The sequence below is a fragment of the Ursus arctos genome, unplaced genomic scaffold, assembly GCF_023065955.2.
Source record: "Ursus arctos isolate Adak ecotype North America unplaced genomic scaffold, UrsArc2.0 scaffold_34, whole genome shotgun sequence".
Taxonomy (NCBI): Eukaryota; Metazoa; Chordata; class Mammalia; order Carnivora; family Ursidae; genus Ursus; species Ursus arctos.
Genome location: NW_026623030.1, coordinates 6717666 through 6731377, shown reverse-complemented (window position 1 = coordinate 6731377; position 13712 = coordinate 6717666). Strand labels below are relative to the sequence as shown.

At 39.6% G+C, this 13712-nt stretch overlaps 1 protein-coding gene across 2 annotated transcripts in view; it reads right to left on the bottom strand.

The window, feature by feature from the left end:
• SPIRE1 (spire type actin nucleation factor 1) overlaps positions 1-13712 on the bottom strand; it is a 213448-nt gene that overhangs the window by 24087 nt on the left and 175649 nt on the right. For both annotated transcript variants that reach the window (XM_044379555.3, XM_026486304.4), the window contains exons 9-10: positions 5980-6152; positions 3149-3239 (exon numbers count right to left, since the gene is read on the bottom strand). In XM_044379555.3, coding sequence (XP_044235490.2) covers positions 3149-3239; positions 5980-6152 — 264 coding nt within the window. The remainder of the gene's footprint in view (positions 1-3148; positions 3240-5979; positions 6153-13712) is intronic.

Here is a 13712-nt window from a genome sequence, read left to right as displayed (position 1 = left end):
CAGCGAGAGAGGGAGCACAAGCAGGGGGAGTGGAAGAGGAAGAAGCAGGCTCCCAGCGGAGCAGGGAGCCCGATGTGGGGCTCGATCCCAGGACCCTGGGATCACGCCCTGAGCCGAAGGCAGACGCTTAACGACTGAGCCACCCAGAGGCCCCACAAAATTACATTTTTATACATTGTCTTCCCCAAAATATACACTAATAATTCTTTTAAGTGCATTCGTCTCTCAAATTACATAGCAAACAAAAAGTGCAGTTATAAACCATTTTTACAATACTAGTAGCTTTTATAATTGCCCATGTATATTACTGAGATCTTTATTTCTCCTATGGCCTTGAATTATTGTCTAGTGTCCTTTCACTTCCCCCTATAGGACTTCTGAGCATTTTTTACTGGGAAGGTCTAGTGGTTATGAACTCCCTCAGCTTTTGTTTATCTGGGAACGTCTTAATTTCTCCCTCACTTTGAACAACAGTTTTGCTGGATATAAGACTGCTGGTTGACTTTTTTTAAGCACTTTGAATATACAGATTTTCCCCACTATCTGAAAGTAGAGCATTCCTGTGAAACCTTTTGTAAGCTGAAATAGCAACTGAAGCATTCTGTAAAAGTGAAAATCCTCTTTGGATTTCTTTCAGTTAGCTAAAACAGGTATTAATGTTGACCTCTCATAAAAAGTGAAGTGGTGTAAAGCAAACTTTCAGATAGTGGGGTGGAAAGCTGCACTGGTCCAGTATCTTCTGGCCACCAAAGTTTCTGATGAGAAATATACTGAAAATCTTATTGAGGATCTTTAGTATGTAGTGACTCATTTCACTCTTGTTCTGTCTTTGGCTTTTGAAAGTTTGATTACAGTATGTCTTGGTGTGGGTCTCTTTCATTTTAGTTGAGCTGCTTGAATGTTTATATTCATGTCATTCCTCAAATCTGGGGAGTCTCAGCCATTATTTCTGTAATTATTCTTCCTGCCCCTTTCTCTCTCTCCTCTCCTTTGGGGACTCCCACAGTGCATATGTTGGTCCACTTGACGGTGTCCCACAGGTCTCAGTCTCTTTTCCTTTTTTTTTTTTTAAAGATTTTTTTTTAAAAGATTTTATTTATTTATTTGACACACAGAGAGAGGCAGCAAGAGAGGGAACACAAGCAGGGGGAGTGGGAGAGGGAGAAGTAGGCTTCCTGCTGAGCAGGGAGCCCAATGCGGGGCTCGGTCCCAGAACGCTGGGATCATGACCCGAGTCGAAGGCAGACTTAACGACTGAGCCACCCAGGCGCCCCTCTTCAGTCTTTTTTCTTTCTGTTCCTCAGACTTGATGCTTTCCATTGTCCTATCTCCAAGTTTGCTGATTCTTTCTTCTGCCTGTTCAAATCTGCCTTTGAATCTTCTAGTGAATTTTTCATTTAAGTTATTGGAATTTTTGGCTCCAGAATTGTTTGTTTGCTTCATTCTAGGTTTTCTAGCTCTTTACTGATCTTTCCATTTTGTTCACATACTGTATTCTTGACTTCCTCCACATCTTCTTTTATCTTTGAGCATTTTAAAGCAGTTTTTTAAAAGTCTTTGTTTGGCATATCCCCCTCTTTTTCTGGGACAGTTTCTGTTGATTTATTTCTTTACTCTGAATGGGCCATACCGTCCTGTTTCTTTGTATGCCTTGTGATTTGTTGTTGTTGTTGTTGTTGAATATTGGACATTTGAATCTAATAATGTAGTAACTCTGGAAATCAGATTCTGCCCCTTTCCCAGGGTCTGTTGTTTTTTGTTATGGTTTTTGTTTATTGTTTTCTTGATTGTTGTAGGCTGCCTCTGTGCTGAGGATCAGCCTGAGAATGTAAACTTAAGATCTTCTCGGGTCTTTTATGAGCCATTCTCTGGGCATGCACTGTCACTTTATAATTTTCTCTGTATATGTAGTTTCTGAATATCCTAGTCTTTAATGTCTGGCTCCCAAAAGGGAAAAAGCTAAGAAGGAGGTGGGTAAGGAGACTAGCCCTTTAGATAGTGAATACTTTAGCATTCAGGGAACTTGCAACAAAGCAACAATAATCACTGCCACTTTGTCTACACCTTTGGAATCAGATGCAGCAATCAGAAGACGGATTCCCAATATTTGGAGGACTGGGTCCTTTTTGCCCACCCTAGCTCCTGTAAGCTATGTGCAAGCGCTTCAGGAACAGTACACTGCTGCCTGCCATGTGGCTGGGGGTGGGGCACGAGTAGCGGCTATTGTGCTAAGAACTGAAAGTGACTGAAATTAACCACAATTTTTCATCTAAATCTTCCCATGGAAGTTGAAAGCCTTCAACAGACTCAGAGTTCCAAAGGACTTACATCAGACAGATTCTGCCAGTACAACTGTTGTTGAGGTGGGAGACAGATTCCTGGTGCTTCCTACTCCACCACCTTCCCAGAATCCTCTCCCTTAATGTGTAATTTTTAAATCTTTTATAATGATCTTATACATAAAAAAGATTATTAAAAACATTTAGAAATGTGGTGCCTGGGTGGTTCATTTGGTTGGGTATCTAACTCTTGATTTCAGCTCAGGTTGTGATCTCAGGGTCGTGGGATCAAGCCCTGCATCAGGCTCCATGCTTGGTGTGGAGTCTGCTTGAGATTCCTTCCCTCCGCCCCTTCCCCCACTTGCACTCTCTCTCAAATAAATAAATACATATTTTTAAAAAAAGCATTTAGAAATTAGTTAACTTTAGATTTTGTGTTCAGAACCTATGAAGAGATATAAATGCGTTTTTACTACCCATCATGTATGTGGGTGTGGATATGTGTGTATGTGTGGGTGGGTGGGAATGGTAACAAGTGTGATTATTTAGGGCTCCCAGCTTAAATTCAGACAAGGAGGTAAATTAATCTAAAAAATACACACAGACAGTTGACTTTTCCCCACAACCATTATCTGTAAACCCAAAGGTGACTGATCTAAGTTAAGAACCTGAGGCCCAGTTATCAGTTCAGCCCTACCTTACTATGTCACTTTAGGAATACAACAATATTTTTGCTCCTGACTAGGGAAAATTCCAGGGTTAGTTCCTTCTACCCTAAATGATCACAAAGCACTCTGGGATTCCCTATTCTAGGTCCAGTGTGTTTTTGAAGGAATCAGAGGCTAGCTCTTTGTACCACAAATACTCACTCTTCCTCGTGGACACAGCCTCTACTAAGGGATCTTCAAGGAAGGAGGGAGATACACTGCTGCTGCTGGTTGACTTGTGTAGAGTTTCCTCCTGAGAAAGGTGTGGGAAGAGAAACAGAGAGACTCCTAAGATACTAGTGCTCTCATGCTAATAACATTTTACTGTTAGAGATTTATTTTAATGTGAGGCACCAAGTTATGTCAAAGGTTCAAGGAAAATAGAAGACAAGCTAGAAGTTATCTAAAAAGAGACAAGCCTGGGTTTGTGTCCTGGCTCTGTCCCTCATTAGGGTGATGTGACACCGCAAGTGTCTCATCTCAGTATCATCATTTGGTATTTAATACCATCTTTACACTGTACTATTGGATCAGATGATATAATGCACTCAAAATGCTTAACATTACCAGGCACACAGTAAATGGTGGTTAATATCATTATTAGGGAAGTATTTAACACATTTATAAAAGTAACAGATTGGTAACTGCATGAAAGTAGATACTATGTGTCTCATTCATTGTTGTTAGTAACAAACCCACCGTTAGTGATGAATAAATATTAATATTTGTTGAATAAATAGATGAAAATAAATATTTCACAAAATGTCACATGAATCTAGAAAAATGCCTACATTATGCAAAATAAAATTTAAATTCCGATTGCCAATGAGATGAGACCTTCTTAATTTGTTTCAGATTATACCAAGATGAAGTACAATATTCATGAAAACTTTATTGTCTACTATGTGATGGAGGGTATATATGAACCACAAGACAATGTATTTCCATAATATCTACAGAAACTTGCTAAATATTTTTAAATGTGCAAGAAAGAAAATTAGGTTAAAATATTCACCTATGACTATGTGAGACAAATAGTGAAAAATCTCTCTGACCTACTTAAAGCGACTTTAAGAACTAATTTAGCCATTCACAATAAATGGCCTCACCTAAAATCTACTGCTGAAAGCACTGGTTTCACATAAGCTACAACACAAAGGATCTGGTCAAAGAACAGGAGATGAAAAAAGGCGGTGTAAACCACACAGTTCGAATAAAGAAGGTCTGAATGGTGACCCCCCACTCTTGGTACATACCATGAAGACTAAATCAAGCAACAGAACCAAAGCCTTAACCCCAAACACGGTGTAGAGGTCACACAAATCTCAGAAAAGCTAGCAAGCAACTAGAACGACCTCCTCCTGCCTATGGAAGGTCAAAAGGAAATAAAAGCCAAGATGATCTCTTAGGAAAAGAAAAAAGGAGCCATACACAGTAGTCCCAAATAATTATGAGGTAGGTGCCACCTTGATTTAAACAGCAGAACCCCTCCCCCCCACCTCACATACCTCAGCCCTCCTTACCCAGAAACATTTTTAAAGCCCAATTTTACAGAATTCGGAGCATGCCCACATGCTCCACACCACTCCTCTTTACAGTTCTGACTTGCTCCCACTGTGAACAACTAAGAGCCCATCCTGGGGCAGCCAGGTGAGTGCAAGTCAGTCAGTAAGAGACAGAGAAGTGGTGAGGACACTGGCACGGTGTGAGGCCTTTTGGGATTTGCTCCCAGAAGCTGCTGGTGATCCTCTGCCCCTACAGGCCCACCACAGGCAGCTGCACTCAATTTCTCACTACTTGAAAACGAATCTTCGTTAGGCTTAGTTCCTGGCCCAGAGGAATCACACTCAGAAGGTGCCAGTGGACTTGGAGGTCAGATCTCCTCAGAGAGAGGATGTGGGTGTAGACTCCTGCTTGCTTGCCCTGTCATGTCCATTCCCTCGACTAAACACTTGGCTGGGGGATCCTGATGGTCTCTGACCTCTGAAACTATTGCCAGGCCTGCTTTCTGAAACTTGCTTGTTTGTACTGTCTGATTCAGCTACTGAGTGTCTCTGACACTCACGAAACTAGGCCTTTTCTAGTTCTACATCCTAACCAGTGACTCTTAACCAGGTCCTGGTTGGAACAAGGTCACTTCCAGAACTCCGGCTCCTTCACTGCTGCTTTGCTCCTCGGGTGGTACTGAAGGCTGCCAGAATCGTCTCAGAAACCAGTCTGGGTGATTAAAGAATAATTCCTTAATTCTAACTTGGATGAATGTGGAGCGGATGGAGCCAGCAACCACGACAGCAAACAGAAGCGGGGAGGCTGGCTCTGTATGTGTATTGTCTGTCTGGCAGGGCCTAAGGGAAGAGAGAGGCAAGGAGGTAATTTCATTTTACACAGTGGAGATACATAATACCGATGCTGTAGACAGAGGGCTTGAGAGAGATTTAGGAAGTACTAGCATCCTGATTATTTCTGGAAAACAGGGAGGACGTGAGATCTTCCTCCAAAGGGCAGCAGGGGAAAGATGAAATCCGGAGAACCCTAGCAGAGTTTTCTTTTGCAGATCTATTGGTATTACTATTACAGAAAGAACAGGCTTCACTTTGGGTTGGTTTGTGTGTGAGACAGAGAAGAATCCATGGAAAAATACTTTTCTTTTTCCTTCCCCAAAACAAAGGGAAACACCCTGAAGATAATACATTTGCCTTTTTTTAAAACTTATTTTAGTACCACTATAATCTAAGACCATACAAATATTTCAAAACTTATTCCATAAACTATGAGCACTGTACTGGTGTTTCTGAAAAACCAGTGTTTCTGTGAATCCACTGTGAATGCACTGTTTCATTTCCTGCTAAACAAATGGATTTCAACTTTATTGACTGGAAGATGGGAAGAGATTAAGCAACAACGGAGGCAACACGGTGAGTAAACTAGGTCAGAGAGGGCTCACGTTCTGAACATGGAGTCAAGGTGTGTGAAGCAGGCCGTCACGGACTCACCTCGGAGTCAGAGCTGTCCAGCTCAGCCAGAGTGGGAGCTTTGAGGAGTTTCTTCCGCGGCACAGGCACCTGCTGTGCGGCACTCAGCCCATTTTCTTTCTTTTGTGATGTTAAACCTCCATTCACCATTGAGGATTCCACAACGTTCTTTGGAGGTTCAGGGGTAGTCACATCTGGCAAAAGAAAGGCAAAAGCTTACCTTTTCTCATGCTAAGAAAGGTAACCAGTAGACCAAATGCACTTTCCCAAGTACCCACTTGGTAGCACAAACCACAAGCCAGGTAACGTGGCATTTCCATGTCACACAAATACAAATATAATAACACTTATGTATATAAAACATTTTTGTTAGATAAGAACTGTCAGATTAGAGAAAACCTTTAGATGAATAGTAACAGATTCACATTTATACATCAGAATTTAGAGCTGGAAGGAATCCTATAGGTAACTGACTCTAACCTCTTAATCTTGCAGAGACCCAGAGAGGCTAGTTTTATTCTATAGTCTCCAAAGAGCTAGTGACAGATGGATCAAAGTGGTGGCATACACAAAGCCATAGCAGGCATATGGCTTTAAGATTTGAAAATGGTTTAATTTAAAAACCAAAATAGTGAATAATCTATATTTACATAAACGTGAACACAAAGAATCTGGGACCCATTCCCTTGGATAAAGCTGACTTAGATTAATTATTGAGAGCTCAAATCTGAGTGGGAAGGCAATACAACAGATCAAAGAAATGTGGCAGCAGAGTATGGAGTGTACAGAGTACAGAACACAGAGTACATAATGTATGAGTACAGAGCATGGAACATACAGTATAGAGTATAGATAACGGAGCACCGAGTAGTACAGAAGGTACAGAGCATGGAGTACACAGAGTATGTAATACAGAGCCCAGAGTAGAGAGTAGAGAGCACAAGGTGTATGAAATACACAGTACAGACTACCGAATATAAAGGATACAGTATACAGTACAGAGTATAGAGTATATTTTTGTAAAGTGACTTTATTTTGAATATGCATATTATTCATTCAATTTCATTTTTCATAGTGCATAGCTATGTATGGAAGTATACAGGGAAAAATAAACATTAGAAATACCTTAGGATGGAAGTATATGGGCAAGGATGACATTCAGTATATCCCCATGAACAGGCTTAGAAGCATCACAGGACAGCATCCATTAGAAAAGAATGAAAGCCATGCAAAAAATCTATCCAAACCACGGCAGAAAAATGCAATCAGTACAAGTTATAGTTTCTTGTATAGGACAAAAGTATACATGTTCTTTGGATCAGAAACATAATATAAATAAATATGGTTTGGCTTTTATGCCTAAACCAAAAATCATCTATAGAAGTAACAAGTGTGGATGCCACATGTGACAATAAAACATTAAAGGCCACGGTATATAGTCTAGGGTGAGTAGTACAGAGGAGAGTACAGAATGTTAGTAGTACAGAGAGTACACAGAGTGTATATTGTATAGAATACAGAGTACAGACCAGAGCACAGAGTACAGAGTACAGATCACAGAACATATAGAGTATATAATATGGAATACAGGGTATATGCAGCATGTAGTATATAGAATGTACAGAGCCCGGAGTATACAGTATGCAGAGTACAGGGCACAGAGTACAGAGAGCAGTGCACAGACTGTATACAGTACAGGGTACAGAGAATATAGTACGCAGTATACAGCAGAGCATGGAGTAGAGTACAGAATACATAGTACGGAGTATAGACTAGAGGGTACAAAGCATAGACTACAGAACACAGAATAAGAGTACTGAGTACATAGTATAGAGGACAGGTTATCTAGTATAGAGCACACAGCACAGAATATAAAGTACTGAGTATAGAGTACAGAGTATACGTTATAGTAAGATGCAAAGTTTTGGGTTCAAAGTCTAGCTCTGCTGCTAGTTGTCTGACAGCTAGGTTAAATTTAAAGGTTAAGCAAGTTACCTAACCTCTTGTTTCATCATCTGTAAAATGGGCCTAACAACAGACATGGGCTCTTTTTGAAGATTAAGTTAACAACTGCATACAATATACTTACTCAATACTGTGTGTAATAAAGGCAACACACAATAAATCTTGGCAATTATTAACACTGATTTTTATCTCTATTTGTAAGTAAATTAAGGCTCAGGGTGACGTAGCCAGTTACACAGCCAGTGTGTGGCCCAGCTGATACTTGATTCCTTGTTAGTATATGATTCTAAAGGCCACCTTTTTGCCCCTGTAACCTGTACTTACTCTTCTAATGCAAGTGGAACTAATTTTCTTCAGTATTTCGAATGATGTGTTAAACACAAAGTTTAATAACTACTAAATTAGAGCATTTACAAGTGAAAAAAAAGTGAAAAAAAAAAGCAGTCACCGCATAATTTAATTTACAGACCAACAACACGAAACTGATCTTTGCACATGGAATAGTCTGTGAAACTCCTGTGGTTGAAGGTAAAGGGTGAAAGCATGAAAGTGGAATAAGACATGATTAAAGCTCCTTTAGGAGGGAAAGCACTGTCACTGCATTACTGTAAAATATAGCAGTTTCCCTCCCAACATACAATTTTTATACACTTGAAGTGCAAGAGGTGGATTTCTAGGAAACATTCAGTTAATAAGCATGTTCTGGCATAAACTTCCTTGACATTATTAAAAGAATCATGAAAATTATTATAAATGACACGTATCTAGTTAAGTATTTACAATTTTTGCTATTTTTAGGGATCAAAAAGGTCAGAGCACATGCCCTTGTGAACGAGAAGAAAGGGTCTGAGTAAGCAAGAAAGGAGGGAGGAAAGGAAGACATGGAAGACAGATCAGTCTGTCAATCATTTATTTAACATAAAATTTTTCATAGAAAACTTGACATGTGTTAATTTTCTTATTCCCTTTCCAGATGTTAAGTAGCTGTAACAAAAACATAACTGGGGAAGGGGCCGCGTTGAGGGGGACTAAGGGCAAAAGCAGCAAGTTTTTACAAAAATTTAAAGGTGAAAATCTTTATTTATTTTATTTTTTAAAAGATTTTATTTATTTATTTGACAGAGAGAGACAGCCAGCGAGAGAGGGAACACAAGCAGGGGGAGTGGGAGAGGAAGAAGCAGGCTCCCAGTGGAGGAGCCTGATGTGGGGCTCGATCCCAGAACGCCAGGATCACGCCCTGAGCCGAAGGCAGATGCTTAACAACTGCGCCACCCAGGCGCCCCTAAAGGTTAAAATCTTTAAATAAATCTTTCCCAAGGGGGTGTAGACAGCAATAGTCTGCCACACTTAACAGAATAATTGAGAAGCTTTCCAGAGAGCAAAGGAGGAAATGATTAGGCTAACTGATTAATTCCTACTCAAGAAAAAAGGTAGTGTTCAAATACGGTCTTGAAGCATATTTTAAAAGATCTTATTCTATAGTTTATCTTATTCTATACACTTCCTGTAGAATTGCTCATGTTGTTGTAGTAGTTAGGCTTTCAAGAGAAAGCACAAAGTTAAAACACACACATCTTTTGTCTCCTCTTAGCTGCCCGGATTCCAGTCGAGGCGCCCACACTGCAGGTACCGTGAGAAAAGAAACCATCAGCTTTCCGAGGTGGGTCTCACATTTCCATTCCTCCAAGTCAGAGTTTCCCTATGGGTGAGACCACTAGTAGTGCATGGAGGAACACTGGAAGTTTTAATGGTTATATATTTATTTTAATTCTTCAGAAAAAAATATATCAGATAAATGGCTTTATAGATGTTTTTCCTTAAGAAATTAAAAAAAAAATCATGGATGGTATATTAAAATAATTTAAATAATACTGGTGGTACTTAAAGCCTGGCAAAAATCTAACCTAAAGTTTAGGGAATACTGTTGAGTGACCATGGCTGCCATGAGTTCATTTCATTGTCAATGCAGGAGATTTGAGAAATGACCTAAGAGCTCTCTACTTGTCTGAACACTACTATGAGGTTGATAACTGTGTTTGAGCTCATTGACTGAAACTGAACTCATTGACTGAAATAATAACCTTGTACTGAATTCAAAGCTTTGAGATAAATGGAATTGATAAAAAAAATTATGTAACAGGCTTCAGGATGATCTCCACATATAAGACTAAATACCATGTGTGATTTTATCTCATACTTTATATTTGAAAAGACCCACTGGAACATATTTTTAGAGAAATTTTTAAGTAGTTTGATTACTAATAACTTTCTGCTCCAGTGAAGAAATCCTTATTATTACTTCAAAGTATCAAGTGAGAAAACCAAGGAGTTGTACCTCTATATAAGATAGAACTTCTTGAGAAAAAAATGGTGATATTTATAAATAAGCAAAAACATTTAAGACGCTAGATATGGCTTTAGAAGTCACATACCTCAGAGTCAGAATCTAAAATGCATAACCATGATATTAAATACTTTATGTAGTAACTTTATATATGTTAGATTGACCCAACTGCTGCCTTATTTGGTTGGAGGAAATATGACTGTGATACAGATTACACATTTATTATTTGCATTGTAAAAATAAATTATACTTACCTTAATTAATGTTGAATGGATTACGATTTTCCACTAAGCATTAATATTTCTAAGACATACCTAAGCAGCAGAATATACTTCATTATGTCTTATTCTATACTTAAGTTCAGAGGCATTATCTATACTACATATTTAAGTATTTACTCCTTAGTGTGTTCATTTCCCAACTTAGAGAAGAACTGTATTCCAATCTTTGCAATTAGGTTACAAGAATGGATCAATTTTTTCCATTTATTATTTGGGACATTTTAATTGATTGGTCAAAATGCAACAATGAAAGCATAAAAGTAGCTAGCACAAGAAATCGAGAATGAAGCATGTGGAAATCATGAAGTGCACTTAAAATAGCAAATGATAAGCAGCTGAAAGCAAATACATTTTTTTGCTATTTTTTTATATCATGGAGGTTATGAGCTTCCTTCCCAAATCAGAAGCCACCATATAACCTATAAGAACACGAAATACACTTATATATAACGTGTGTGTGGGCATGCAAACTGTCCAGATCAGCTACCCGTGCTTAATTTATGTCAGCCAACAGTCAATGTGTTTAGATAGCCAGCCACTCCCTTGTAGTCCAACTGATGGAAACATCTCCAGAAAAAGAAACACAGTCTCTAGAATATATACTGCCAACTTTTGGAGATTATCAGTAACAAGTATGTACCAAAACATTTCTGAGTTTATTTTCCAGACCATTTTTATAAGGTTTTTCTTTTTCTTTTTTTAACAACATTTACTCTCCAAATGGTTGATAAAATAAAAATTTTCAAATGAATAAAGAAAATAGAAAAAGCTCTTCAGTGGTCAGTCAAAAGTAGTAAGTGAAGATTGTAAAATATTTATCCGAGTTTTTTAAAAGCACAAATGACAGTGATGCCTGAGACCTACAAATATAAACAGAAATTTAAAAACAGTTGGGAACTAATTTAGCAATTGGAGGGTGCTCAGTAAATACTCATAAACAGAATAGGATACAAGAACTCTTTGGCTCTTTAAATATGAATTTGTATATAAGCTATGCCAACAATTACAGAGCATATGAAAGAAAACTCTGGAAGAAAATATTAGTGCCAACATCTTATCTCATTTTACATTCAAAATGACAGCTTCCAGGGGAGCCTGGGTGGCTCAGTCAGTAAGCAAGTGCCTTAGGCTCAGGTCATGATCCCAGGGTCCTGGGATGGAGCCCCATATAGAGCCCCACGTAGGGCTCCCGTGAGCCGGGAGCCTGCTTCTTCCTCTCCCTCTGCCACTCCGTCTGCTCATGCTTGCGCGCGCGCTCTCTCAAATAAATAAATAAAATCTTTAAAAAACAAACAAAAAAACAGCTTCCAAAATGAAAAATTCTAACTTGCAAAATATTTTATTTGGATTAAGTTGGCTTTGAAAATTCATGTATAAAAACTCAATTTAAAAAGGGGCTGATATTAGAGATCAAATTTAGTCATTAATGGTTATCTGTTTCACTATTAATCCCTGTCTATTTAACAGCAGGGATCTAAACTTGTACTACAAACACAGAGCACATTAATTATACAGTTGATCCTTGAACAAAGCCAGGCAGGGGTTAGGGGTACAGATTTCCACCCCAGTCAAAAATCTGCAAATAACTTTTGACTCTCAAAAACTTAACTACTAATTAAGCCTACTGTTGACTGGAAACTTTACTGATAATATAAACAGTCAATTGACACATATTTTGTATGTTATATGTATCACATATATGTGTGTGTGTGTGTGTGTGTGTATATATACTGTATTCTTACAATAAAGCTAGAGAGAAGAAAAAATTTTTAGAGAAAAGAAAATATTAAGAAAATCATAAGGAAGAGAAAATACATTCATAGTCCTATATGCACATTTACTGAAAATAATATGTACACAGGCAGGTCAGGCCAGGCTGGAGGCAGCAGTGGGCCTGGTACCATGATGGTGATATTTTGCAGCCTGAGGGCCTTAGCAGAGGCAGCTGCCTGCAGCCACAATGGCCTGGGGATACAGTAGAGCTGCCCTGTCTGCCTGCAAGTGCGGCCACACATGAGTGGGAGGGGAGGAGTCCATGCTTGGTACGGGGTGGCCCCAGGCCTGCAGAAGCCTGCACAGCCCCTGAGCCCTGTGCAGGGAGGACTAGGGAGCAGGGGGGTGGGGTGGGTGTGTGGGCTCCCTGTGCAGCACCACCCTGCTCTCTGGGCACATTACCTGCTTTAGCTCAGCATCCTGTCCACCAGCCCTGGGTGTAGACCCTGACCGTCCTGTCAGCAACAGGGGGCAACCTGCGGCCCTGTTCAGTCTTGGGTCCCTGGGGGCTGCTGACAACCTCAGCAGGCCTCCCTGGGCCTACATGGGTCCTCAGAGGGCAGGAGGTTAGTTGCCTTCCATTTGGTCCAAAGAAGATTGGGGTGGACAGTCGTACATAAATGTGTAGCTTTTGCTGTCAACTCTTAAACAAAAAAAATATTCCTGTAAGTGGACCTGAGCAGTTCAAACCCATGTTGTTCAGGGTCAACTGTATTTTACAACCAAAGCCATTAGAACATATCTGTGTTTTTATAATCTCAAACAGCACTCAGAATCATTGGTGACAGGCTCTACCTAGAGGGAGCGCTGGGACACCAAAGACAGCTCCTGCCTGTCAGCTGAGGAGTGGTGGTCCTCTGAAGTAGATGACAGCTTTGAGTCTAATTACTTAAATAACTGAATGCTTTAGAGAATACGAAGTGTCAAAGCTTTGTTTCTTGAAATTTTTTTCTATTCTCTTAAGGCAAAGTTCTGTTTTAGATTTCGACATTGCTGCTTTAGAAGAGTGTGGCTTAGGGGTGCCTGGATGGCTCAGTAGATTAAGCATGTGCCTTCAGCTCAGGTTATGAACCCAGGGTCCTGGGATTGAGTCCTGCACTGGCCTCCCTGCTCAGTGGGAAGCTTGCTTCTCCCTCTGCCCTTCCCCCTGCCCGTGATTTCTCTGTCTCTCTCTCAAATAAATAAATAAGTTCTTAAAAAAAAAAAAAGAAGAAGAAGAAGAAGAAGAGTGTGGGTGAGAGACAGTGACCATAAGGATGGGCAGTCAAATTCTATAACCACAGGGATGGCATAATGATTCTTCTATAATCCCTCACAGGCAACAGATTTATTACTGTAGTTTTAATATTTTTTAAGGATATGGTTTTCAAATAAGCAGAATGTTTTATCTT